The sequence below is a fragment of the Oryx dammah genome, unplaced genomic scaffold (genome assembly GCF_014754425.2).
Source record: "Oryx dammah isolate SB20612 unplaced genomic scaffold, SCBI_Odam_1.1 HiC_scaffold_2, whole genome shotgun sequence".
In the NCBI taxonomy this organism is placed as follows: Eukaryota; Metazoa; Chordata; class Mammalia; order Artiodactyla; family Bovidae; genus Oryx; species Oryx dammah.
The window spans coordinates 193,578,923-193,603,612 of NW_024070186.1; the positions used below are offsets into that span (position 1 = coordinate 193,578,923).

General features: G+C 47.1%; 1 protein-coding gene across 4 annotated transcripts; it reads right to left on the bottom strand.

The window, feature by feature from the left end:
* Window positions 1-2,317: 2,317 nt before the first annotated feature.
* On the bottom strand, window positions 2,318-24,056 carry TMEM225B (transmembrane protein 225B). Of its 4 annotated transcripts, none has more exons than XM_040262958.1 (7): window positions 23,707-24,056; window positions 11,247-11,373; window positions 9,961-10,041; window positions 7,668-7,878; window positions 7,253-7,399; window positions 6,425-6,562; window positions 2,318-2,693 (listed from the first exon to the last, which is right to left on the bottom strand). In XM_040262958.1, exons 3-7 carry the CDS (start codon window positions 9,970-9,972, stop codon window positions 2,521-2,523), a joined length of 681 nt encoding a protein of 226 aa, XP_040118892.1. In that variant the 5' UTR covers window positions 9,973-10,041; window positions 11,247-11,373; window positions 23,707-24,056; the 3' UTR covers window positions 2,318-2,520. The 4 variants fall into 4 exon arrangements, with proteins under 4 accessions (XP_040118892.1, XP_040118900.1, XP_040118886.1 ...); XM_040262966.1 differs by having other exon boundaries at window positions 9,961-10,038; window positions 23,707-24,032; XM_040262952.1 differs by lacking the exon at window positions 9,961-10,041 and adding an exon at window positions 16,811-17,928 and having other exon boundaries at window positions 11,247-11,376; window positions 23,707-24,008.
* Between the last annotated feature and the right edge of the window lie 634 nt (window positions 24,057-24,690).

Consider the following 24,690-nt stretch of genomic DNA (forward strand, 5'->3'; position numbering starts at 1 on the left):
TCACCGACGCCGGGCACTTAGCGCCTGCGTGGCTTTGCATCTGCGCTCCATTATGGGAAGGACGCTTCTCTAGACACACGGCGAGATAAAGCGCCTCCCTCATGGCACTTTAGATTAGAGCCCAGTCGGTCAATACATGTTTACTGCATCCTCCTGTGCTTTGTGCGGGGCTTAGGGTCATAAAGTGACGGAGGGAAGCCCCCGGGCATTGTGGGTACGCTTAAGAGGCTTCTACCCTGCGTACTGTGTGGGGGCGTTGGGTAGGGGCTAGTCAGGGAAGGTTTCCTGGAGGAGCCGGCACCTGAGCTCAGATTTTCTTCAGTTCAGTTCATTTCACTTCAGTCGCTCAGTCGTGTCCGACTCTGCGACCCCACGAACCGCAGCACGCCAGGCCTCCCTATCCATCATCAACTCCCGGAGTTTACCCAAACTCATGTCCACTGAGTCGGTGATGCCATCCGACCATCTCATCCTCTGTCGTCCCCTTCTCCTGCCCTCAATCTTTCCCCGCATCAGGGTCTTTTCCAATGAGTCAGCTCTTCGCATCAGGCAGCCAAAGTATTGGAGTTTCAGCTTCTACATCAGTCCTTCCAATGAACACAAAGGACTGATCTCCTTTAGGATAGACTGGCTGGATCTCCTTGCAGTCCAAGGGACTCTCAAGAGTCTTCAACACCACAGTTCAAAAGCATCAATTCTTCAGCACTCAGCTTTCTTTATAGTCCAACTCTCACATCCATACATGACTACTGGAAAAACCATAGCCTTGACTAGACAGACCTTTATTGGCAAAGTAACGTCTCTGCTTTTTAATAGGCCGTCTAGGTTGGTCATAACTTCCAAGGAATAAGCTTTTTTAAATTTCATGGCTGCAATCACCATCTGCAGTGATTTTGGAGCCCAAAAAAGGAAAATCAGCCACTGTTTCCCCATCTATTTGCTATGAAGTGATGGGACCAGATGCCATGATCTTCATTTTCTGAATGTTGAGCTTTAAGCCAACCTTTCACTCTCCTCTTTCACTTTCACCAAGAGGCTCTTTAGCTCCTCTTCACTTCCTGCCATAAGGGTGGTGTCATCTGCATATCTGAGGTTACTGATATTTCTCCCAGCAATCTTGATTCCAGCTTGTGTTTCTTCCAGTCCAGCGTTTCTCATGATGTACTCTGCATATAAGTTAAATAAGCAGGGTGACAATATACAGCCTTGACGTACTCCTTTTCCTATTTGGAACCAGTCTGTTGTTCCATGTCCAGTACTAACTGTTGCTTCCTGACCTGCACACAAGTTTCTGAGATTTCCTGGGTGGACCCAAAAGTGAGGTCAGGTGACCCCAGCACAAGGAGCACGATGAGGAACCCAGCGAGTGGTGGGCGTTGGTGGCTTCCCCGCACCCTCACAACCACTAGAGCAGGTGGCTGAGCTAAGTACTTAGAGTGATGGATGACCTGGAGGCAACGAGAAGCCAGTGAAAGTGTTACTTGCTCAGTCCTGTTAGACTTTTTGTGATCCCATGGACTGTAGCCCTCCAGGCTCCTCTGTCCATGGAGTTCTCCAGGCAAGAATACTGGAATGTGTTGCCATTTCCTCCTCCTAGGGATGTCCTGAGCCAGGGATGGATTCTTTACCATTAGCACCATCTAGGAAGGCCAAAGCATGTGTTCTCCCCAGCTATAACCAGCCTAGCTGGGAGCAGAGTGCTCCCCAGTATGAAAGCACCTCAAGACTATTAAGGGGCAACTTTAGAGGTGCCTGCAAGAGGCCTCTGGCTCTAGTGAGAGGCTCAGTGCCCATGTGTGGATTGGCTAACCTGGCTATTATTTCCCAAGGCGTAGACTTGTTAGGCTCAAACTCCCAGACCTGGGAGCTCAGTGTTGGGGAAGCTTCCACCTATTACCCCTCCCAGCCCTTCCCTCCAACACAGCCATGAGAAAAGTTCCCTGTACTGAGTCACAGTTTTTGTCTGGGAACCCTTTTTAATGTCACTATCTCAAACACCTTCTGCTGTGGTTATACTCTGTTCAGTTTTTATTTTACAAAACCTCGTATCATTTGGTCTTTTCCTGATACTCCTCCCTCCCCTTTTGCCCTCTAGGCTGCAAGCTGGTGTTTTGTTTGTTTTTCAGCCATACCAAATAGCACTCAAGATCTTAGTTCCCCGACGAGGGCTGGAACCTGTGACCCTTGCAGTGGAAGAGTGGAGTTTTAACCACTGGGCCGCCAGGGAATTCCCTTGTCTGTTTTCGGAGGTATGGATTAACAGACAGTAGTCCTCTTTTTATTGAAAACACTTGTCCAAAAAAATCACTCAGAAAGCTCAGGAAGAATTCAAAAAACGTTTAACAAATATCAAACACACGCAGGATAGAATCACTGTGAGTAGGGGGAAGGGAGGGGCTGACTTGACGCTCAAGAGCCTCATCAGAAGCGGCAGAGACTGGTGGAGACTGAAGAGTTGCACACACTGGCACGTGTGCACTCGCGCCGCTTGGCGAAGGGCAGGGCACAGACTGTCTGGGTCTAGATAATGGTTTCTTCCTTCAGCAGCGTCTCCTTCTGCGTGGAGCTCAGTTCTCCTCCCAGACTATCCAGGGTTTCCAGGTACGAGATCTCCTGGGTGTCCTCAGTACTCTGGGAAATGGGCAACAAATGGCATCTAGGGCAGGCTATTTCTTGGATGAGGCAGATGGTACCTGGGTCACAGCAAAAGTTTGAGTCAGGAGAGAGAACGTGTATCAAGCTCAGTGCCCTGGAGGTTGGAAATTCCCTCCTCTGACCTGATTCCTCTGGTCTGCACCTGCCCTCCAATTTAGAGTTTTACAGAAACAGAAGGCAAAACAGTACATTGATGGACAAAGCATACAAATAGATGGATAAACTCAAGGAACCATGGCCAGTGCTGGAAGTCATCTGAGCAATTGTCTCACCATTAATAGGTAAGAAAACCAGGTTTCAGAGAGGAAGGTCAAACACAAAGTCCAGGCCTAATCATGCCCAACCCATTCAAAATTCTCAGTAAGTTTTGAATCTTACTAGAAGGAAGGGAGAGTGAATATTAAGGAACAAATGGAGATATCCTGACTGGATAAGAAATGCTGCATTATGGCTAAGACTGAGATAAAACACAACCTCTATTTTCAGCTCTACAAGATACTCTCCCACTAAACAAAACTTCTAAATATTTCTTCAAAAACCTATTTATAAATATATCATCAAGCTGGCATCAGAGTAAGACTGAAAACCAAAGCCAAAACCATAATGATTTCAGGAATCTAGAGGGTTAAGCAAACACACAATTAGTCTTCACCTTGGAGACATCTATTCAACCCAGGTGACCCTGAGGTTCCATTCAGTTGGCCATTCAGGACACAGAATATAAAAGGAAAGCCCAGGTCGTGTGGGCAATGAGGGGATCTAGTAAGAGTCAACCACATGAAACTGGAACTTCAAAGTTGCCTGCACGGACTCAGAATTCACAACCACAGACTAGCTATTATGTGGGTCTGCAGCTAGACTCGTAGTACATAAGTATTTTGACTGGGATCCTAGAGTAGTTGTTGTGCACCCAGACACCAGGCAGAAGCACATGCAAATCCTTTTTTAAGGAAACACTTTAAATACAGGCCTCAAAGATCTTCCAAAAGAAAAAATTTCAAGGAAAATGAGTTCACAGTCAAAACCCACAGAACATAGGAAGGAACAAGTCACCACAAGCAAGAGCTTGTAGAAACGTGGGCAAGTAATTCAACTTTAAAACTTATAAGATACAGAATATAAAATAAGTATGTTTAACATGTATAATAAAAATATATTTAGAGAAGAGATTTAAAACATAAGGAAAAAGTATAAAATGAGATTTACAGGAAAATACAACGTCTAGTTATAACATAGATTAATTGAAATAAAAATTTAAAGGCTAGGTTAAATAGATCAGACACAGCTAAAAAGTGAATGGATAAAACTGAAGATGTAGCTAGATACATTATTCAGAATGCAGCCCAGAAAGACAAAGACAGAAAATATGAAAGAGAAACTGACAGACATGCAGGATAGAGTATTAAGGTCTAACAGAAGTCTTCCTGGGGTTCCACAAAAGACAAAAAGAAAAAAAAAAGGTATTAGGGAGGAGATAAAAAATGTTCTAGAAATACCACTGCTCAGCTTCAGTTCATGCTCCAAATTGTATACTTTAAAATAATGCATGGATGAAAGAAGTAATAAGGGGAACAAGAAAATATTTGAAGTTGAACAACAAAAAATATTACACATCAAAATGAGAGCTACAAATAAAGATGTAATTCTTAGATGGGGATTAAAGCTTTAAATGCCTACTTAGAAAAGAAGAAATAATTCATGAGCTTAGATCCCGATTTAGAAAGTTGAAAAAGGAACAGAAGAATAAACACACTAAAAAATTAAGTAGTGGGGAGGGAAGTTCAAAATAAGAGGCAAAAAGCAATTATGTAGAAAACAAACAAGGTTTGTTTTAAGAAAGCTAAAAAGCTGATTCTTTGAAAAGGCTAAAACAACTGATAAACCCTTGACAAACTTAGTAATGAAAAAACAGAAAAATCAGGTATGAAAAAGCACACAACTACAGATGCAGAACAAAATTTTTAAAATATTTTTGTCAATAAAATTTAAAACTTAGATAAAATGTATAAAGAAATATATAACTTGGCAAAACTGACTTGAGAATAAAATACCTGAATAGTCATGTAATCATTAAAGAAACTGAATCATTAACTTAAAAATTCTCCCATAGAAAAATACCATGCTCCTTCTACTGAAAAGCTTAGTTACACAATTAAATACTCAAGGTAGTAAAAATAAATGAAGCTTAGTTCCTCATATTAATATGGAGGAATCTCAAGATTTTACCCACTCGATCAAACATAGCAAATTCCAAAAGAAAAAATACAGTATCATAATACTCATATAACATATTAAAGTATGCAAAACTAAATAATACATTGTTTAAGGATATATAACCATGTAGTAAACATAACTGGCATGAATTTCAGAATTATTGATTCCTCAGGATAGAGAAGGTGAGAGAAGGAAGAGCCACATGGTGTGGGGGGGGACTTCAAAGATACTTAATATTCTAACATATTTCATTAATTTTAACAAGCCCATTTTTTTCCACATTTTAACATCTTGAAATAAAGATGTGCCCTACAAGCTATGAGCACCTTAGAATTATATTTGGCATCAGTCTTTTCTTTCTCAGTGGTACATAAAATAAGGGTGTATCCACTCCAGTACTCTTGCCTGGAAAATCCCATGGATGGAGGAGCCTCGTAGGCTGCAGTCCATGGGGTCGCTAAGAGTCAGACACAACTGAGTGACTTCACTTTCACTTTTCACTTTTATGCATTGGAGAAGGAAATGGCAACCCACTCCAGTGTTCTTGCCTGGAGAATCCCAGGGATGGGGAGCCTGGTGGGCTGCCGTCTATGGGGTCACACAGAGTCAGACATGACTGAAGCGGCTTAGCAGCAGCAGCAGCAGCAGCAGCAACTTCTAAACAATGGATTTGACAAAATATGGCTAGTTCTTAAATATATGGTGGAAATATGGGTGTACAGTTTATAATTACTTATATCTTACAGATATACCCTTTGTTATATATTCAATGTATAATAAAATTGAGTCTAAATAGGTTATGATCGTGGGTCAGGTTAATATTGTGGGAAGAGGATGAGGAGTAGGGACAATTAGATGGGATCAGATGGGATGAAGAACTTAGATGATGATGACAAGTAAAGAAAAAGGGATTCAAATGAGGAATAAGATCACAGATTTCAAGCTAGAGAGATAGGGATAGAAAGCCTTAGGAACCAGGATGGTGTAAGGGAGTACATGAAATGTGCAAGTTTGGCTCTAAAGTCAAGGAAGACGGGAATGGGGAGGGAGAGGGTGGAGAACAGAGTTGAGGCAGGCCCTAGAGCAGTGCCGTCCAGCAGAACCTTCTGCATCCGCATTGCCCAATGTGGAAGCCACTGAGCACATAACAGTGTGGTTTTTGAATATGTGAGGAGTAGCTAGTGTGACCAAGGAACTCAATTTCTAACTTTATTTCACGTTAATTAATTAAAGTTACATAGGCACACATGGGGGCTTCCCTGGTAAAGAACCCGCCTGCAATGCAGGAGACCCAGGTTTGATTCCTGGGTGGGGAAGATCTCCTGGCAAAGGAAATGGCAACCCGTGCCAGTATCCTTGTCTGGCAAATCCCATGGACAGGGGAGCCTGGCGGGCTACGGTCCATGGGGTCACAAAGAGTCAGACACGACTGAGCGACTAAACAGCAGCAACAGCCACATGTGACTAGGGTTTTGAGCAGCACAGCTCTAGGGCACCCCCAGCTCCTGAATCCAGACAGAGGGCGGGGAGAGGGCGCCAGGCCCAAGTCACTCACCAGCCACCATGAACAGAAGGATACTGAAGCCCAGGACGTAGTAAGGCCACTGGAAGGAGAACTTCGGGGGGCTGGGCTTCATCCGCAGGCTCTGGATCTCCAGCGCGTGCAGCCACAAGGCCAGGGAGGCACAAGCCCCTGCGGGATCACAGGCAGGCCCCCTTGGTCTCCTCCTGCCCCTGCTCCAGCCTTCCAGCACCTGCATGAGGCTCCTTTCTCCTGCCCAGGCCCCTTCCGCTTTCAGAACCAACAACCTCCACCCCACACATCTGTCTCACCCTCCTTTCTAACTCTTTGCAAAGCCCGTGTGCCTTGCCTCTCAGAAACCCCTTTCCTGGGTACCTCTGTGCCTGTGCCGACTCCAGATGGGCCCCAGGCATGACACTCCCACTGGGAGCGTTCCACCTCCTCCATCTGATGGGAGCTTCCCAGGGCAGGGCCTTGGTCAGCCTATTAAAGTTAGAAGGTTCTAGAGGGCAGAGATGGTCTCTTCCATTCATTCATCCAAGAAACACTTGTATTTGGTTTATAGTCTATATTTCAATCATGTTATAACTCTGTACTAGGTTCCAGGACAGCTGCTAGGATAGAGATGATGGGAAAGACCCCCAGAGAGATGTTGCCAAGCCAAGGTGACGAGGGCTGTGCCCTCTGGAAGTGCAGTTAGGAGGAGCCCCAAGGAGGGGGTGGCTGTGCCCTGGGAAACTTCACAGAGATGGAAACAGAGGAGAGGGGCCCTAGAAAGTCCCTCTCCTGACCTCAGACAGAGACCATCCCCCCCATCTTTGGACCCCTCCCCAAGGCTGGGGCCCACCTGCTGCTCCCCACCTGTGAGGAAACTGATGAAGGCTGACACAAAATTGTGCTTCCGGGTCCTCGGAAAGAGCCGAGATGCAAAGGACACCATGATGAAAGTGGTGAGGAAAGACAAGACAACAGCAGACAGCAGGGAGACTCGGCCGAGGATGACGTAAACTGCAGGGGAGGGCAGGAGGGAGAGCAGGCTGGGCCCCGGCACTCAGCCCAGAGGGTGGAGCCCGGCCTGCCTCGGGTCCCCAAGTGTGGCCTGGGGCCAAAGTTCCGACCCCCCATGGGTAGAGCGCACAGCTGCCTATTTTCATCTAACCCCAAGAGACTGAGAGAAAATGTCCTTTCAGGCATGTTCAATTCTGTTCTATCTGCCCTCAAACCCCAAGCTGGCCCCGCTTCCCTCTCCCCGATCCCCGCCTTCAGCCCTACATACTGGATAAGGGTCGAGGCTTCCAGCACTTGATATGGAAGCAGTTCTCAAAGAGGCCACTGAAGAACACCTCCTGGGACTCCTCGTTCACCAGCCGCACCCAGAAGGGGAAGATGGAGACCAGCAGGATAAGCAGGTAGCCCAGGGAAGTCAAGGCAGGGGCTATGGCCCAGGTGAAGCCCTTCACATCTCTGTCCTGTATCGTCAGCATCACCTGGGGGAGGAACAGTGAGGGAGCCCCACGCTGCACCAGGTGATGGAGATGGTGCCCGCGGACATGTCAGCAGACGTGGGGCTCAGGAAATGTTTGCTTTGCTTTGATTAACCTTCCAGACCTCTTCAGCTGGCCTAACCAACACAGAAAACCTTTGCTCTCACTAACTCACTGGGTAATCTTGAATGTTTGAGCCTCCATTTCCACCTTGGTAAAATTTCCACCTCTCCCAGCTCTAAAGTTCTAACTTTTTAGTTCTGTCTTAACAGCCCCCAGCACCCCCCACCCCACCCCACCCTCACCCCCCCACCCCCCGCCCACAACTGGCCACAGAGCCTCTCCAGTCAGCTGTTAGCTACTGTCTGCCCTTGGAGATTTCAGAATGAGGACCAGGCAGATATTAAAACCAGGGCCTGGAGTGCCTTTACTTAGGGACTGGCCCTCTTGCCTCAGGACCTGGGGTTTAGATGGACAGGGGTCCACCTGGCCTCTGCTGAAAAATGAGCAGAAAATATGCACACAGAAACTTTTAAAAAGTTTTAGAGTTTCAGAGACCCTCCTGAAGCTCTAGGCTCCCTCTAGGCCTGGAGGTTGAGCCCCTCAGTTAAGGATCCCGCATAACTTCTCCATCACCACCAGCTGTCATCAAGGATGTCTTCCTAGAAGGAATACCTGTGATATAGAAGGTAAGCACTGGCTGGAATTGGCTGTGGAAGCTGTGACTGTGTCCCAGTTTTATCACTTGCTGGCTGGGTAACCTCGGGGAACTCACTAAAACTCTCAGGACCTTGGGTTCCCCATTTGGAAAAGGGAGGAGATAACACTTGCCCATTGAGGATCTTGGGCGGACCAAGTAACACGCTGCGAACAAAGCGTCAAGCACAGTGCTTAGGGCCCAGGTGCTTGGTTAAGGATTCACCTAGTCAGCCTCCTCTCTGCCTTCGCCCAGCCTGGCAGCCCTGAGGAATGAGGTGGAGAGGGCCAAGGAGGGGGAGGAGAGGAGGGTCGATGGAAGCCTGGGTGCAGCAGCGAGGGTGGGCCCTATCCAGATGGCCCCCGATGACCATAGCCATGTGGCAGTGCAGGAAGGTGGCATCCGGAGGTCAGAGGGACAGGACAAGGGAGATGGGGACACCCCGAGACAACAGCCCTTGTTTCTGCTGCCTCAGCAGACTGTGCCTGGCAGCGCCAAGCTTCCCAGCTGCACACAGCCAGTGAGGGGCTTCCCTTTCCTCTCAGCCCCCGAGATCCTCTGATCACAACAGAAGAACTAGCCGGAAGGCAGAGGAAACCCACTGCTTATAGAGGAGTTAACAACTGCTCCTCTTGGACTGCTGCCAGAGCGCTTGGGAAATTTCTAAAGCACTCTCTCCTCTTCCTGTCGTTCCCCAGTTTTTCTTCTTCCCACCTAAAAAATTTATCCTGCCTTCTCTGCAAAGCTACCCTTTTGAGATCTCTCCACCCTCCGGGCAGTACTGATGAATCACCCAAACTTCAGGGCCTTGGCTTCCTTCACTCTAAGAGGATGAAGTCACTGGACCAGAGAGAGTCGAGTCCTGGCTCTAAAGCTCTCCAGGTAGGAGTCATGGTCGCATCTTGATCCCATCCTCTGCAGGGAATGGAGTGCCCTGGACATTTTCAACTGATGCTCTGAGTCCCTTCCTGTCCCCAACCCCCACCCCTCTGCACCTCAACTTGTCTAAACTGACCTCAGTGTCCCCCCATTTCAATCACCTGCTCCATCACCCACACTCTAGTCTGGAGTTCATGCTGCCTTCTCTGTTTCTCCCACACTTTCACCTCATCAACCGTCCTCACCTTCTCAAGTTTTCTTTCATAAAGTCTCTAAAGCACCCACCCTCCTGCCCCCACACCCGCCATGACTCTCTCCATTCCTGGAACACCACAGTCACCCCAAGCATCTCCAGTCTGGGTTTCTTCTCTGAGGGCAGGTCTCTTCCCCTTTAAGCCTTTTAAATCCCACATCTTCTGCAAACCTCAACTTGGTCCTTTCTACTCTCTGGACTCTCCCAGCCACCAGTCTTTATCCATTCACTCCACAAAAACGAACTGCGTACTTACTGGGCGCCCCATGCCCAGCCTAGGCCAACAGGGAGAATCAAGGATGAAAAAAGACAGGAACTCTCAGGCTCTGGGTAACTGCTGGGGAGAAGAGACACATAAACTTGTCAGGCAGTACAGTGCTTTCCCCTCCTCGCCTGAAGTGACTCTGAGCTATCCCCTGGCCCTCCCCAGCTGCTCTCCAGAGAGGAGAACCCTCCGGGCCTTTCTCCAGGAATAAGCCAGCCTCTGCATGGAGCTGCCCTCAGTGCTGGCTCTGGACAACTGGGCACCAGGGACATAAGCCAGACTCAAAGGACCACGGACAATTTACTATAAAGGGGGATTTGCAGATCCTTTTGTACTGATGAAGAAACATCTGGAAAGGAGAACAGACTGGTCCAGGATGCCACAGTCAGTCAGAGTGGACACAGGGACCACAACCCTGAACGGCCACCCCATCTCCTCACCTCTTCACCAGTCACCACTAGCCGGCAGCTGGGTTTGGGATTCCCAAAAGTAGAGGAGAGGGAGACAGAATAGGGTGGGGAGAGGGTTGCCAACTTTTACTTTGCCAAGAACATTCAAAACAAAACGAACTTACTATCATCTACTCTCAATGGCGTTTCAATTATTTTGAAAAGGGCCAATGACTGGAAGAGCTGCGTGCCCCGCTGGGCCTGGTTCCCGCAGGCAGAGTCTGTCTCCCGGCGCTCCGCGCCCAGCGCTGGAGCAGCCCTGTCACCGGCCCAGGTGCAGCGCAGCCCAGATAAGTGTATCCCGGGCTGGAACCGGGAAGGGAACTGTCTGGGCCCCCGGGAGCCTCACTCCCCACTTGTACCACCAGCCAGTAATTTGAGGTCACTTGGGCTAAAAGTGACTTAGGCTGGGTGAGGGGTCCCTTCCCACTGACGACCCTCCTCGGTCCTTAGTGGCCCCAAGGCCCCAGTGACATTATCCAGACCCATAGATGGGTCCTGACCTGGCCATTGGACCCCAGATCCAGCCCCACGGCTCCCAACAGAAGGGTAATATTTGGCCTGGGGGCGTTCCTTCACGCCCTCCCCTCCCAACCCGAGGCTCCACCTCCACTCGCCCCTCCCCGCCGGTCCCCAGTCCCTACACCCGCCCAGGCTGCTGGCACAGCCCTTTGGCCGGTGGTCAAGACCCTCCTTTGCTCCCCACCCGCCTCAGGCCAGCGAGGGAATGCTCAATCTCCCCACGGAGCCCACCGAGCCGGAGCCCTCGGGGCCCTACGGCTGGGGGAACCTGGCCTCCCGGGCGGTTACGGTCCAGGCCTTGCTCACCAGTACGCAGAATGGGGTGGGGGTGGGTGCACCCTGAAGTCCACCGGATTCGAATGCCAGCTCTGCCATCACCAGCAGGGTGCCCTTGGGGAAGTTATTTCTTCTTCCTGGGCATCAGTTTCCTCATCTGTGAAAAAGGCATGATCATAGTGACTTCTCCAGCAGACTGGCTGGGAGGGCCTGGGAGGTACGCTGCGGACTTCGCGCTCACCCCCCATCCCCCCCATTCCCAGTCTTTCCCTCGCCCTTGCCCTGCGCATGCACTCAGGCACACCCCCCCCCAAACCCCTCCCTGGCCGGCACAGTCCTCTGCCCTCCGCTAAAATGGCTGTCTACACCTCTCCCAAGGCGGGCTGGTTTTAAACTCAGGCTCTTCCAAGAGAGGCACTTTAGCTCCTAGCCCAGGTGGTTGAGCTGGGGGGCTGGTTTGTGCGGCAAGAGGGGCCACATTTGGAGCTGGGTGACTCAACAGCTCCCCGTGCTTTGAGACTAAGCTCACCAAGGAGAGGCATTTATAACTCATTAAGATTTTTAAGAACCAGGACCATGTCTGGCACCTCCACACACCGCTCCACTAGCAGGAACACATTCAAAGACACCAGGAAAGGATGAGAGCTGGTGAACCATTAATTTATTGGATCACCTAACATGTGACAGGTGACTATCTATCATGTGAAAGAGGGCTTCCCTGGTGGTTCATATGGTAAAGAATCTGCCTGCAAAGCAGGAGACCCAGGTTTGATCCTTGGGTGGGGAAGACCCCTTGGGGAAGGAAATGGCACTCCAGTATTCTTGTCTGGGGAACCCCATGGACAGACGAGCCTGGCGGGCTGCAGTCCATGGGGCTGCAGTCAGGCATGACTGCAGTGACTAATATACATCATGTGAGAGGCTCATTGTATAATCAGTATTCTACCTGTCGTAAGGTTCAGACCCCAATTTGTAAGGCTTCAGGCAAGACAGGTCTTTCTTGACTTAGTTGAGGCAAGGCAGAGTACAGGTGGGAAGGCCTGGAGCCAGGCCACGGAGACCTCTCTGCCCTGCTCTCAGAGATGGCTTTTGATCCCTCCATCCCAGAGGTTGTCCTTCTCCAGGTGGCAGGGGAAATAGTCAACTTCCAGACTCACAGCCTCACTTTTAGTCACCCTCAGGAAAAAGAATGTTTTCTTCACCCTATACCCACCCCTACTTGGTTCCCAGTTCCCCAGGGATTCTGACTGGCTCAGCTCTGGTCACAAGCTCATTCCACTCCACTGAAGAAGATGCATCAGCTGTGCCCCACAGAGGCCAAGCAGGTGGAATCATCAAAGAAGTTGAAGGTTTTGAGGAAGGAGGCAGACGAGACCTCCAGGGTAAAGCGATTAGTGATTCATTCCTAATAAACAGAAACTCCAAGACAAGAATAGCAGGATATGTAAGGGAGGAGGCTGGGCCCTGCTCAGATGACACATTTCTTTTCTTGCAGTCAGATCTCCCCAACCACACATGCACAGAAAAGGCTCTTTGGAGGCCACAGGGAAGTGATGCCAAGGGATGTTCCCTACCCATATGCCTTTTCAGTAAAATCCATCTTGGCTAAGAGATGCATGCACACACACAAGAGGATCCTGAGATGTACCAAATATGGACCAGGCAAATCAAAATGATTGGCCAAAGGAAAACCAGAAGAAATGCCCCATAAAAGTAAATCAAACTGCCACAAGAGGGGCCACTCAACGACTCTCTCTCTCTCTCTCCCTGAGTCTATCAACACGTACTGTATTTTTTCCCTCTCTTTAATACTTTGTTTCACTATTTTCTGTCTTTGTGGGAATTCTTTTCTGCAAAACCAAAGGGTCAGGGCCCTTGTCACTGACCACTGGTCTAGTGGCTAGGATCTGGTACTACCGCAATCTCTGGCTGGGAACCGAAGCCTCGCTCCAAGCAGTTGCAGGCCAAGGCCACTAGAGATCATATCAGACCACTTATCTGGAGCAGCCAAAGAACGTTCTAAAAAGGAAGAGGGATGGTGTTCTCAGAAGAACAGAGAAATTATGGCAGACTGTAACAGCATCTTCATACGCACCCTGTCACACTTTTAAATGTCATTATACAGCAAATCCAAATCACTGGTATGATTATGCCCAGGCTACCTGGGCTTCCCTGGTGGCGCAGAGGTTAAAGCATCTGCCCGCAATGCGGGAGACCTGGGTTCGATCCCTGGGTCAGGAAGATCCCCTGGAGAAGGAAATGACAACAAACTCCAGTATTCTTGCCTGGAGAATCCCATGGACGGAGGAGCCTGGTAGGCTACAGTCCACAGGGTCGCAAAGAGTCGGACACGACTGAGAGACTTCACTCACTCACAGATGGAAAAACTGAGCCCCTGGTTAAGAACATGTCCAAACTATCACATGAATGGTTGCTAAAAAATCATGGGCGATTACTAAAAACATTAGGCTGTGGAGGAATAGATTCTTCACATGGTGCTAGAGCTTATCCCCCTCACAAATACTAATTGCAAAAGAAACACATATCTTTATACAGAAGAGATCTGGCGGTCACTCCCTTAAGCCGGTAAACAAACAGTATTACTTGGGGTAGAATAATCTCATGTCACGGGCCTCTTGAGGTGACAGCAGTATGAAGGAGGCATCGCCTGTGAGGTGCTCTTGCCAGAAGTAGATCATCAGGCCTCTAGACCTCGATCCAGTTGAGAGAAAATACAGGGGATAAGGAGGAAGCTAAACGCCACCTCAGGAAAACAAGGAAATCAATTTCATGGAAAGTTATAAAAAATAACTGTTCTTGACTCCTCCACTGTTCTTGACTCCTCCAGAAGTCAGTCATTAAAAAAAAAAGGTGGGACTCTTCTAGATTAAAAGAATCTAAAGAGATATAAAGCCAAATGTAATGTGACTCTTTTTTTTTTTTTTTTTCCCCTGATTTGAAATAAGCTAGCTATAAAACACATTCTTGGGACAACCAAGGAAAATCTAAATACAGACTACATTTTAGATGGTATTATGGAATTTAATTCTTTTTCTTAGGTATGTTAATAGTCTTATGATTACGTACAAGAATGATCACTTAGAAAAAGTATGCCATAGTATTGGGTTTGCCACAAAGTTCGTTCAGATTTTACTGTTACAGGAAAATCTGAACAAACTTTTGGTGAACCCAATACTCAGGATGAAGCTTACTTTCAAATGATTCAGGGGGGAAAAAAAGCACATAAATAGAAAGCAAATATGGAAAAATGGTAATACTGTTTATCTAAGGGGAGGATATATAGGGTATTCGTCTACTCTTTCAAGTTTTCTGTATGTAAATCAGATAAAAAGAAAAAACAGAGACCTTGTCTGAGAACACACACAGCCAGAACCTGGACCTGGGTTTATCATTCAGCCACTCAACACAAGTGCCTTCTCTAATGACAGATGTCAGGTGAGGTGCACACAGTCCCTGCCCTCACCAAGCTTGCAACTAGCACAAACAGGAAACTAGCACAAACAGATAAATCATTTTTTAAAAGTGTAATCAGTGCACAAAGAAGTAGAGCAAGCTGTGGGAAATGCAGAGTGAGAACAATTCAGTCCAAGGGAAGACATGCCCTTCTAGACAGAATCTTATGCCCAAACAGGGATTGCAATGTGCAAAGATTTTTACCTGCTCTCCAGCAAGAACTATTGTACGTCGTACTTTGTATATATGCACCATTGTGCACAAACAGGACAAAAGTCTGACTTTCCTTTATGATGGATGTTTTCTAGTCAATTCTAGTTCTGCCTTTGTTCTTTTTACCCTTTGCTGGTCGCAACTCATTACAATAAATTAATTTTGTGGCCCCACCCCTGCCCGAGTGGCTCTTAACCTACATTTGAAAAATATTGTGTCCCAGTGAATTTCAGAATATCTGGCAGAAGAGGTGGCCACAGAGAGCTGGAGAAGTCAGTGGGCAGAGCTGGGATGAGAAGGGTCTTGTTGATTTCAACCTGAGGGGTGTGATGGGCTTTTGTGGGGATGAAAGCAGTCACTTCTGGGTGCCACTGTGGAAATTTCTCTTCCTCCTCCTCCTATCTCCCTTTGCCCAGACTCTTCTTACCTCTTCAACCACAGCACAGGAAATGTCTCTCTGCGGGGGGCCCAAGGCTGTATTCAAGGTATGGCTTGGGACTGCCAACCCAGCCCCTCCCAGGATCAGAAATTTAGGAGGTGTATTTAAGTGTTGTCTCCTCAGGAAGCATTTTCGTGCTTTCCCAGGTCTAGACTAGAGGGACAGACAAGGGAGGAGGGAACTGTCTGCTGGGAAAGTCGGTGGAGAGCCTGTGAGCTGGAGCTAGAACCTTTAGAGTTCTGACTCCCCTGGGTCCTGTGCTTCCCTGGTCCCAGGCTCTAAAGGGAAAACCCAGGTTGCCCAAATTGAAGTTTTACTGCATATAACACAACCAGAACCTATCAATAAGCAGGCTCATAGGGGCCCCACCCAATAGCTGGTTCCACTCCCAGTGCAAAGGTCCCTCCCACCACTCCTTCCATCTAGCCTGGGTCAAAAAACTTAGGGCTAAAGAAAAGTGTCCAGTGGATTAGCTAAGCCACTGGCAACCTGGATATAATCAGTTTCAATGGAGCAGAAGCAGTGCCCTGTGCTAAGTGAATGGCAGTTACAAAGATAACAGCAACTGGTGAAAAAAATTTTAAGGGTATGAGAGCAAAGCATGTGTACGACTAGAATTCAATCAGAAAAAGAAAACCATGATGAGACAGACAGACAGACACACACACACACACACACACACACACACACCCCTAGCCCAATAAAGGCAAAGAAGAATCCAGGGGAAGGCAGACTAGTTTCAGGCCCAGCCCCAGTGAGCTGAGTCAACAGATCAGCAACAATATCACATGTGAGCTACAAAATCACTGCTGCCTCTCTTCTGCTTGCTAACTCTCCCAAGAATCTCCCTTAGAGCCCAGACAGACTGAAAAACAGAAGAAAGGGGAAGTCTGACACATGCAGTTCAGTCTACTGGATTCTACACATAGCAAAGCCCATGACATGTGATACTGAGAAATTATTTGGCTTAGAAAACTGGCCCATTTATTTAAAGCTTCTATAACATATAAAACAAAGAGAGATTCAGTAGTCTGCAGGATACTGAGGAACGAAAATGGTGGCCCTAGAAAACCCAAGAGCCACTTCCATGTAGAGTGACAACCAACAGGACAGGTGAGATAGAAGGAAACTATTGGTTTCAAAGGTCATCCTGCTGCTTTCCTGATCCATGAGTCTGAATCCCCCTGATTTGTTCTTCCCTGGAGTGGACCTAACTCATCCTGTTTTCAGAGGATGACTGTAGAGATTTGAAAAACAAACCATAGAATCTCCCTCTGATGTAGATCCTCAAGATCAAATAAAAAGTAGTGCAAACTAAAGGTTCCATTTCAGTCACCCCCTCCATGGCGTCACTCTACCCCTTTCACGCCCCTTTCTGACAAACCACAAGGCTCTCCCCATACCCACCATTCCCCCAACATGAACTGACCAAAGCTGAGTAAGGCGGGAACTCTATCTAAAGGTTCTCATGCACTGAATGCATAAGAGATTTTTCAACTGTGTGGATTCTCAGGTCTTAGTAAGGGGTGAACTATGACTGAAGACAGTCCACATTCTCTACAGACAAAGGTTTTCTCCCCAGTACAAGTTCTCTGATGTCAGAGCTGAACTCCGACCAAAGGCTTTACCACCTTCACTTCATTTATGGTTTCTGTCTTGTATGGGTTCCCAGGTGATGAATAAGGTATGAACTGTGCTTGAAGGATTTCCCACATTCTTTATGTTTGGAAGATTTTACTCCACTGTGAGTCTTCTGGTGCTGAATGAGGTAGGAGTTGCAACTAAAGGCCTTCCCACATTCACTGCACTCATAGGGTCTTTCTCCAGTGTGAATTCTGTGATGTTTGAAAAAGAGTGAACTCCTACTGAAAGATTTCCCACACTCATTACAGCCATAAGGAGTCTCTCCTGTATGGACCCTCTGATGTTCAACAAGGTGTGAGTTCCGACTGTAAGCTTTCCCACAGTCACTGCACTTGTAGGGTCTCTCTTTGGTGTGAACTCGCTGATGTTCTGTTAGATGTGAGCTCTGGCTGAAGGCCTTCCCACATTCGCTACATTCATAGGGTTTCTCCCTAGAATGGATTCTCTGATGTCGGAGAAGACTTGAACTCCGGCCGAAGGCTTTTCCACACTCGTTACACAGGTAAGGCATCTCTCCTGTGTGGGTGACCTGATGCTGGATGAGGTGTGAGTTGCGCCGGAAGGCCCTCCCACACTCATCACATTCATAGAGTTTCTCCTCGGTATGAATTCTTTGATGCTGAGACAGATTTGAACTATGGCCAAAGGCTTTTCCACATTCACAACACTTGTAAGGCTTCTCGTGTGTGTGGATTTTCTTATGCTGAATAAGGTATGCGTTCCGCCTGAATAATTTCCCACAAACAGTGCACATTTGAGATTTCTCTTCAATAACAACATATGACTGCTGGATGAAGTCTGACATATTACTGAAGTTTCGTCCATATTCATAGGGTCCCTCATGTTTGTTTTGTTCACATTCATCTCCTTCATGTAGTCGTGTCCCTACTTCAAGAGTTTTCTGCTTTATAATTAATTGATCCTCAGTCCAGGTCTCACCATCTGACAGAAAATACAAAAAAGGTATATGTAACAGTAAAAACTCCTGGTGGGAAACAGGATGATTAAAGTATTCCAGGGTATTTGGTTCAAAAAAGTATGAAAAATGGCCTTGAAATACAGGGGGAAAATGGACACAAGCTGAGCAGATTTGGAGAAAGTAAACCAAAGTGAGGATTTATATATGAAGTACCTAATTAGACAAGTACACTGGAATTAGCAGAACAGGAAAACAGAGTTTGAGGAAAGTGAGATTTTCTCAGAACACAGGAAGGGTGATACTGGGGGTTCTGAATGGAGAGAGGCAGGGACTGAGCAGATAAATCAAAGAGAACTTCACACAAAGGTTCTGTCCACATGGTATCCTAGCCACGTGGATTGTCACCGTGGTAACAGGAAATACTCCCCATAACCAGAGGCCAGCACCTTCCTCATTCCTGCTGTCTCTCTCCACAGACAGATGCTCACATGCTCACTCACAAACATAACATAATCAGACCTTAGAAGAACCTTTTTAGAAATGGTGCCAACTGAGAGGATTTGATAAAGAGAGGTGGAGAATAGGAGGAAATGCTTAAAATATGAAGCATGGGATAGCAAGAAATATTTCCATTATATATTTCAGCTCTATTCCATATCTCTTTCATATCTATTTCTAAGAGAACCAACAAGAACCAACTCTGCACCCTAGTTGTATCTAAAGGAGACAATGGAAAAAATCTGTTTACTATAATACATTTTTCCTCCTAAGTTTTACTTATTAAATATGACTTATTGAAGTGCAGTATGTTACAGAAAGCCCTCTGCTTAGAGTAATCTTTCTGGAAGAAGGAGGTGCTGAGGAATAGCCAATGTAGTATCATTTCCATCAGCAATCAAAGTAAAACACATGCAGCCCAGATTTTAGTAGGGAATGGTCACTGTCTTTAAGGAATTTAGTAATTACCTGATATCAGAGAACCATATTTATATTTGTTCTCCACCTCCAGATATGTCCTCTTCTACACATTCCATTGGGATATTGGTTTTAAAATTTTTTGTGTGCATGATGGGAACTTTTAAGATCTACTCTATAAGCAACTCTCAAATACACAACATGGTATTGCTAACTGCAGTCACCATGTTATATCTTAGCTTTCTGGGACTTACTTACCTTATAGCTGTAAGTTTGTACTTTTGACACCCTTCATCCAGTTCTCACACTCCCCACACCCCACTTTTGGCAACACCAATGTGTTCTCTGTACGCATGAGTTTGGATTTTTCAGATTCCACACACAAGCGAGGTAATGTCCTTCTCTGACTTATTTCACTTAGCATAATGCCCTCCAGGTCCATCCATGATGTTACAAGGGCATTATTTCCATCTTTCCTATGGCTGGATAATGTTCCACTGTGTATAAAGAGAAAGCACGTTTTCATCCATTCATCCACTGATGGACACTTAGGTTGTTCCATGTCTTGGCTACTGCAAATAATGCTGCAATGAACTTGGGGGTGCAGGTGTCTTTTCATGGTAATGACTTCATTTCCTCTGAATAAATACCCAGAAGTAGAACCACTGGATCACGTGGTAGTTCTATATTTAATTTTATGAGAAACCTCCATACCATTTTCCATAATGGCTACACCAATGTACATCCCCACCAACAGTACAGGAGGGTTCCCTTTTCACCACATCCTCATCAACACTTGTTATTTCTTGTCTTTTTGATAACAGTTATTCTAACAGGTGGGGGTGGATTGCTGGTTTACTGTTTGTACATCCCCTTGCACATGTGTTTACTTACCTGTTAGACTGCAAGCTCCGAGGGAGCAGAGAGAGACTTAGGTTTCTTCTCCATCTTCCTGATCTGGCCTCTGCTTGTTTTTCCAGCCTCATTCTGATCTCCCCACACGAAGCCTCTTTACTATCTGTTGAACCACTCTCGTCACAACATGTGATGGCTGTGACATTCTAGACAAGGTGCCTTTTACTTGGCCCACTGCCCAACGTGGTTGAGAATGTCAACCTCACTGCTCTCAGGCCCTGTTCAACATCACCTCCCCCGTGAAGCTGAAGGTGATCCTTGAAATATTCCTCAAGTCACATAACAGTCACTCAGAACATTTTATTGAGCACCAACAACATGCTAGGTACAGTTCCAGACTCTGAGATCTGTCAATAAGCAAAACAAAAAAATCCTCTTCCATTTTACTAAAGGAGATGGACAACAAACTATGTAAATTACATACTGTTAAATGATTATAAAGACGCTATCAAAGCAAAAAAGCAAGGAACAAGGAGTAGAGTGCCTGGGAGAGCGGGCAAAGGAGATGCAATTTTAAATACCATGATCAAAGGAAGACTAAGAAAACAGCATTTAAGCAAAGACTTGAAGGAGATAAGGATTTCTGAGAAAGAAGATCACAAATAGAAGAAACAGCAACTGCAAAGGCACCGGGTATTCATGAAGGCAAGTGTGACTGGAACAGAATGAGCAAGAGAGAGAGGAGTGAGAAATGAGGTCAGAGACATAAAAGAGGATCAGAGAACACAGACCACTGTGGCAACAGGTTTGTCAAGAGGGTTTTCACTGAGCAAGGTGGGAAGCCACCAAAGGGTTCTGACCAGAGGAAGACAAAATCAGACACTTCAACAGGATCGTGCTGGCTGCCATGCTGAAAGAGAGACCACGGGGAGGCACGTGTAGAGACAAGACAACCAACCAGGCTGCGGCCACAATCCAGGTGAGAGACGATGGTGACATGAACCAAGATGGCAGCCTAGGAGGCGGTAAGAACTTGGACTCTGGAGAGAAATGCTGACAGTCACATGGATGGGATTCTTGACTGATGGATACGGATATGAAAGAAACAGGGGTTTCCCTCTGGATTGAATATCTGGAGGCATGGTGTTACCATCTCCTGAGATGGGCAGTGAGATGGGCCGTATTCGTCAACCAGCTACAGCATCTCCAATAATTAAAAACGAGATTTCCAAGTGGCAGCTGTCATACCAGTCTCTTGAGATCAATTTGTCCCTAACTGGCACATACACTTCCAGTGTGTGAGTACTTGGTATAATATTCTTCAACTCTCCTGTAGCTTTAACATTTTTCAAAATGAAAAAAAAACACGGGAGGAGGCAACAGTGACCAGTGACTCTCTTCTCTGCTCCACATTCACTCAGTAAACAAATACTGTTGCTTCTATGATGGACTTCTTGATTTTTTGCCCCTGCCTTCCTATTATCACTGCTAATATGCTCAAGTCAGATTCTAATCACCTCTCACACTAAACAGACCAGAATCTCTTCCTTGATCTGCAACCTCATCTGCTAGCCTCCTGTTAAGCAAAGTTTATGTGCTTCAATTTCTGCCAAACAAAATCTAAACTCTTTGGCCTGGTGTCCATCTTCCACGATCTTACACCATTCTGCCTTTACAGTCATCCTCTATCAGTCTACTCTGTGCTCCAATTACTCTGAACTGTTCCCTGAACATTTATCTCCCCACACAATTCCTTCTCCATTCAACTTTCTACCTCCATCCCTGGTCGGGGAACTAAGATCTCACAAGCTGCATGGTGTGACCCAAAACAAGAAAGAAACAGGTGGACAAACAGGAGTAGGAAAGACCCTGAGAAGGCAAGAGACAGAATCAGGAGAAAATGGTACTTCCTATACCAAAGAACAGGAGTTTCAAAGAAGAGCAATCATGTCAATAAAAATACTAAGGGATCAAAAAAAATTAAGGCTGAAGGAAAAAAAAAATGTCCAATGGATTCATTCGTTAAGCTACTGGCAACCTGGATATAATCAGTTTTGATGGAGTAAAAGCGGTACCCTGAGCTAAGTGAATGGCAGTTACAAAGATAACAGCAAGTGGTGAAGGTTTTTTTTAAGAGGTATTAGAGCAAAGGGTCGGACACGACTGAACGACTTCACTTTCACTTTTCACTTTCATGCACTGGAGAAGGAAATGGCAACCCACTCCAGCATTCTTGCCTGGAGAATCCCAGGGACGGTGGAGCCTGATGGGCTGCTGTCTATGGGGTCGCACAGAGTTGGACACAACTGAAGCAACTTAGCAGTAGCAGCAGCAGAGCAAAGGGAACAAATGTGATTACACCTCTACTGCTGAGTCAACCACCAAGTCCTACAAGCTTCCATGTAAATGTCTCTAGCATGTGTGTGTTTCCTTCCTGGCAGCCACCTGTCTGTTTCAGGAGCTTGAGGGAGGAGGCTGCCCTGCACTAAGGTGTCATGCATGAGACACTGGGATGTGTGTGGTTTGGGGAGGTAGAGGACGTAGGCAACAGTGACGCAGAAAAAGGACATAAGAGCACAATAGCAGGTAAAGCAGAGTGTTTTTGGCATCTCCTTGTGCAGACACACCAGTCTGGCTAAGCCTGTGTGGGGAAACACGGAGACAACGTTTAAAGCTGGGTTCAGATCACGCTGCAGAGGACCCTGAATGCCAGGACCCCAATGCCAGGTTATAGAGAATAGACTGTATACAGTAGGCACTGTGAACTAATATAAATAAATGAGTATTTTAGGAAGGTAAATAAGGCACTTGGCCTTAGAAAGGTGACCACTGAGGAGCCTGTGGTAAGAGCCTATCCCTTCTGACCTAAAACCTGATTCTTTTCTTACTCTAAATTCTTTCAAGGCCAAACATACGACTTTCTAAGGCCTCCAGGGCCAATATCCAGTTGACAAGGCTCTCCTCTTGTGAACTTCCACACTGTTTATTATCCCATAATCTCTCATAGATAACTATTCCAACTCAACTCTAAGCTGGTGCAGGGGTTAGGTTTTCTTCCAACTTAGTCTCAGTACCTTATAATAACAATTCAGTAAATAATGGAGTTAAAAATTAGCCTAAAACGGAATTAGAGGCAAAACATGTAAAATAGTCTTCCAAACATAACCCTTCTCAAAATCCTTGATGTGGATTATCTAAACCCTTGTCCCTCAATTAAATAATCCAATCCACTTTTTTTAAAAGGCCAAGATACAGCTTCCCAGGTACAGCTTCCCAGTGGCACAGTTGGTAAAGAACCTGTCTGCCAAAGCAAGAGACACAAGAAACCTGGGTTTGATCCCTGGGTCAGGAAGATCCCCTGGAGAAGGACCCATTCCAGTACTCTTACCAGGAAAATTCCATGGACAGGAGCCTAGCAGGCTAGTCCATGAGGTCACAAAGAGTCAGACATGACAGCATGCACATGTGCACACACACACACACACACCAGATAATGGGGGGGTTAGCAGACTGAAATTTAAATGCTGATGTCTACAGTTTAATCTCATTTTCCATCAGCAGGTGGCTGGCCTGTCTACTGTACTCCACAGGCAGGGCACTCTCTTGAAGTTTATATCCTGGGTGGAAACTGTATCTTTCCTAATGATGAAAGACAGCTTGCCAAGAGAAGCCCAGTCTTTTCCTGACACTTGGGATATAGGACACACTTGGCTGGGTTCATTCACTTATTCACACAACAGTTTACTTAGCCTCTCAAAGTCCAAGCAAGTTAACAGGTGCGGGAATGACAGTCCGAAAAACTTAGTGCCATGGACAGTGCTGCTGCAGGTCTGCTCCACAGTAAGAGAGGAAATCTTAGTGATGGGCTTCATTTACATGTAACAGCTTTAGGTAAAAAAAAAAAAAAAAAAAAACAACCAGTGTCTCGCACCAGGGTAATTCTAAGTGCACGGTTAAGCACGTCCATCTGATCTGAGGCCTCAATGGAAAGGATAAACTTTAGAAAGAAAGCAGCTAGGTCAGCTCCTCACCCTTGGCCTTTCGAGGCTCCTGCTCGGGGGATGGACACGGGGAATCCAGGGACATCTGCTCGGGCGGTTTCTCCATAGACTGGGTCCAAACCCCGGTGCCGCTCCAAGGCCAAGGTCTTCTCTAAAAAGTCTTCAACACCCGACACAGGGGAGGGGCAGCCACTTCAGGACAGAGCGAGAGGAGACAGACGTACGGGAAACAGTAGGTGCCGCTTCCCAAGAGGCTCCCCGCCGGGGGTCGGTCGGAGCCCTGTCCTCCCAGCAGGCAGGCTGGGCCCCGCCGCGGGGAGCGCCCGGCCGGCAGCACGCCCCACCCCGGTCCCACTGGGGTCCCCCCGGCCCGACCCTCTTCCGCCGCCCCGCGGACAGCCTGCCCGGCCCGGCCCGAACACCCACGCCCTCAGCTGGCCGAGAGCGGCAGCGTCCGCCACCACGGCCTCCAGGGATACCGGAAACGCGGGTTCCTCGGCGCGCACTTCCGGGGCCAACTAGGCAACTCGGAGGTCTAATCTCGATCGCGAGTTCCCTAAGGGCCCCCTGCGGGGTTGGGCTCAGAGGCGTCGTGTGGGGGCTTCCTTAGGCTTTTGTCCTCCTTCCCGAGGAGAGATTGAAGGATGGAAGAGATTTCTTTTTACCCTCATTGCCTAGGTGGACAGGACCTAAATTGGTTGTTTCTTCTTTCTCATTCCCGTGTGCACCCTCCTCCGCTCTGCTCCACCCATCACCACACCCCTTCTTTCAGATCACAGGCCACGATGACCCTGCGGGCCTAGACCGGTTATCTCCTCCCTCCGTCCAGCCCGTTGTGGCTTCAACACAGCCTTCCTGTTTTGCCTGGAGCACACGAAGAGGAGGAACACACCAAACGGGTGAAACAGGAAGAAAAGCCTTAGATACAGGGTCAAGATCCAAACGCCTACTGCACCTGGAATACTGGTTTGCAGAGGTATTATCTCATATGCTGAAGCAGGAAAAAAGGTTAAG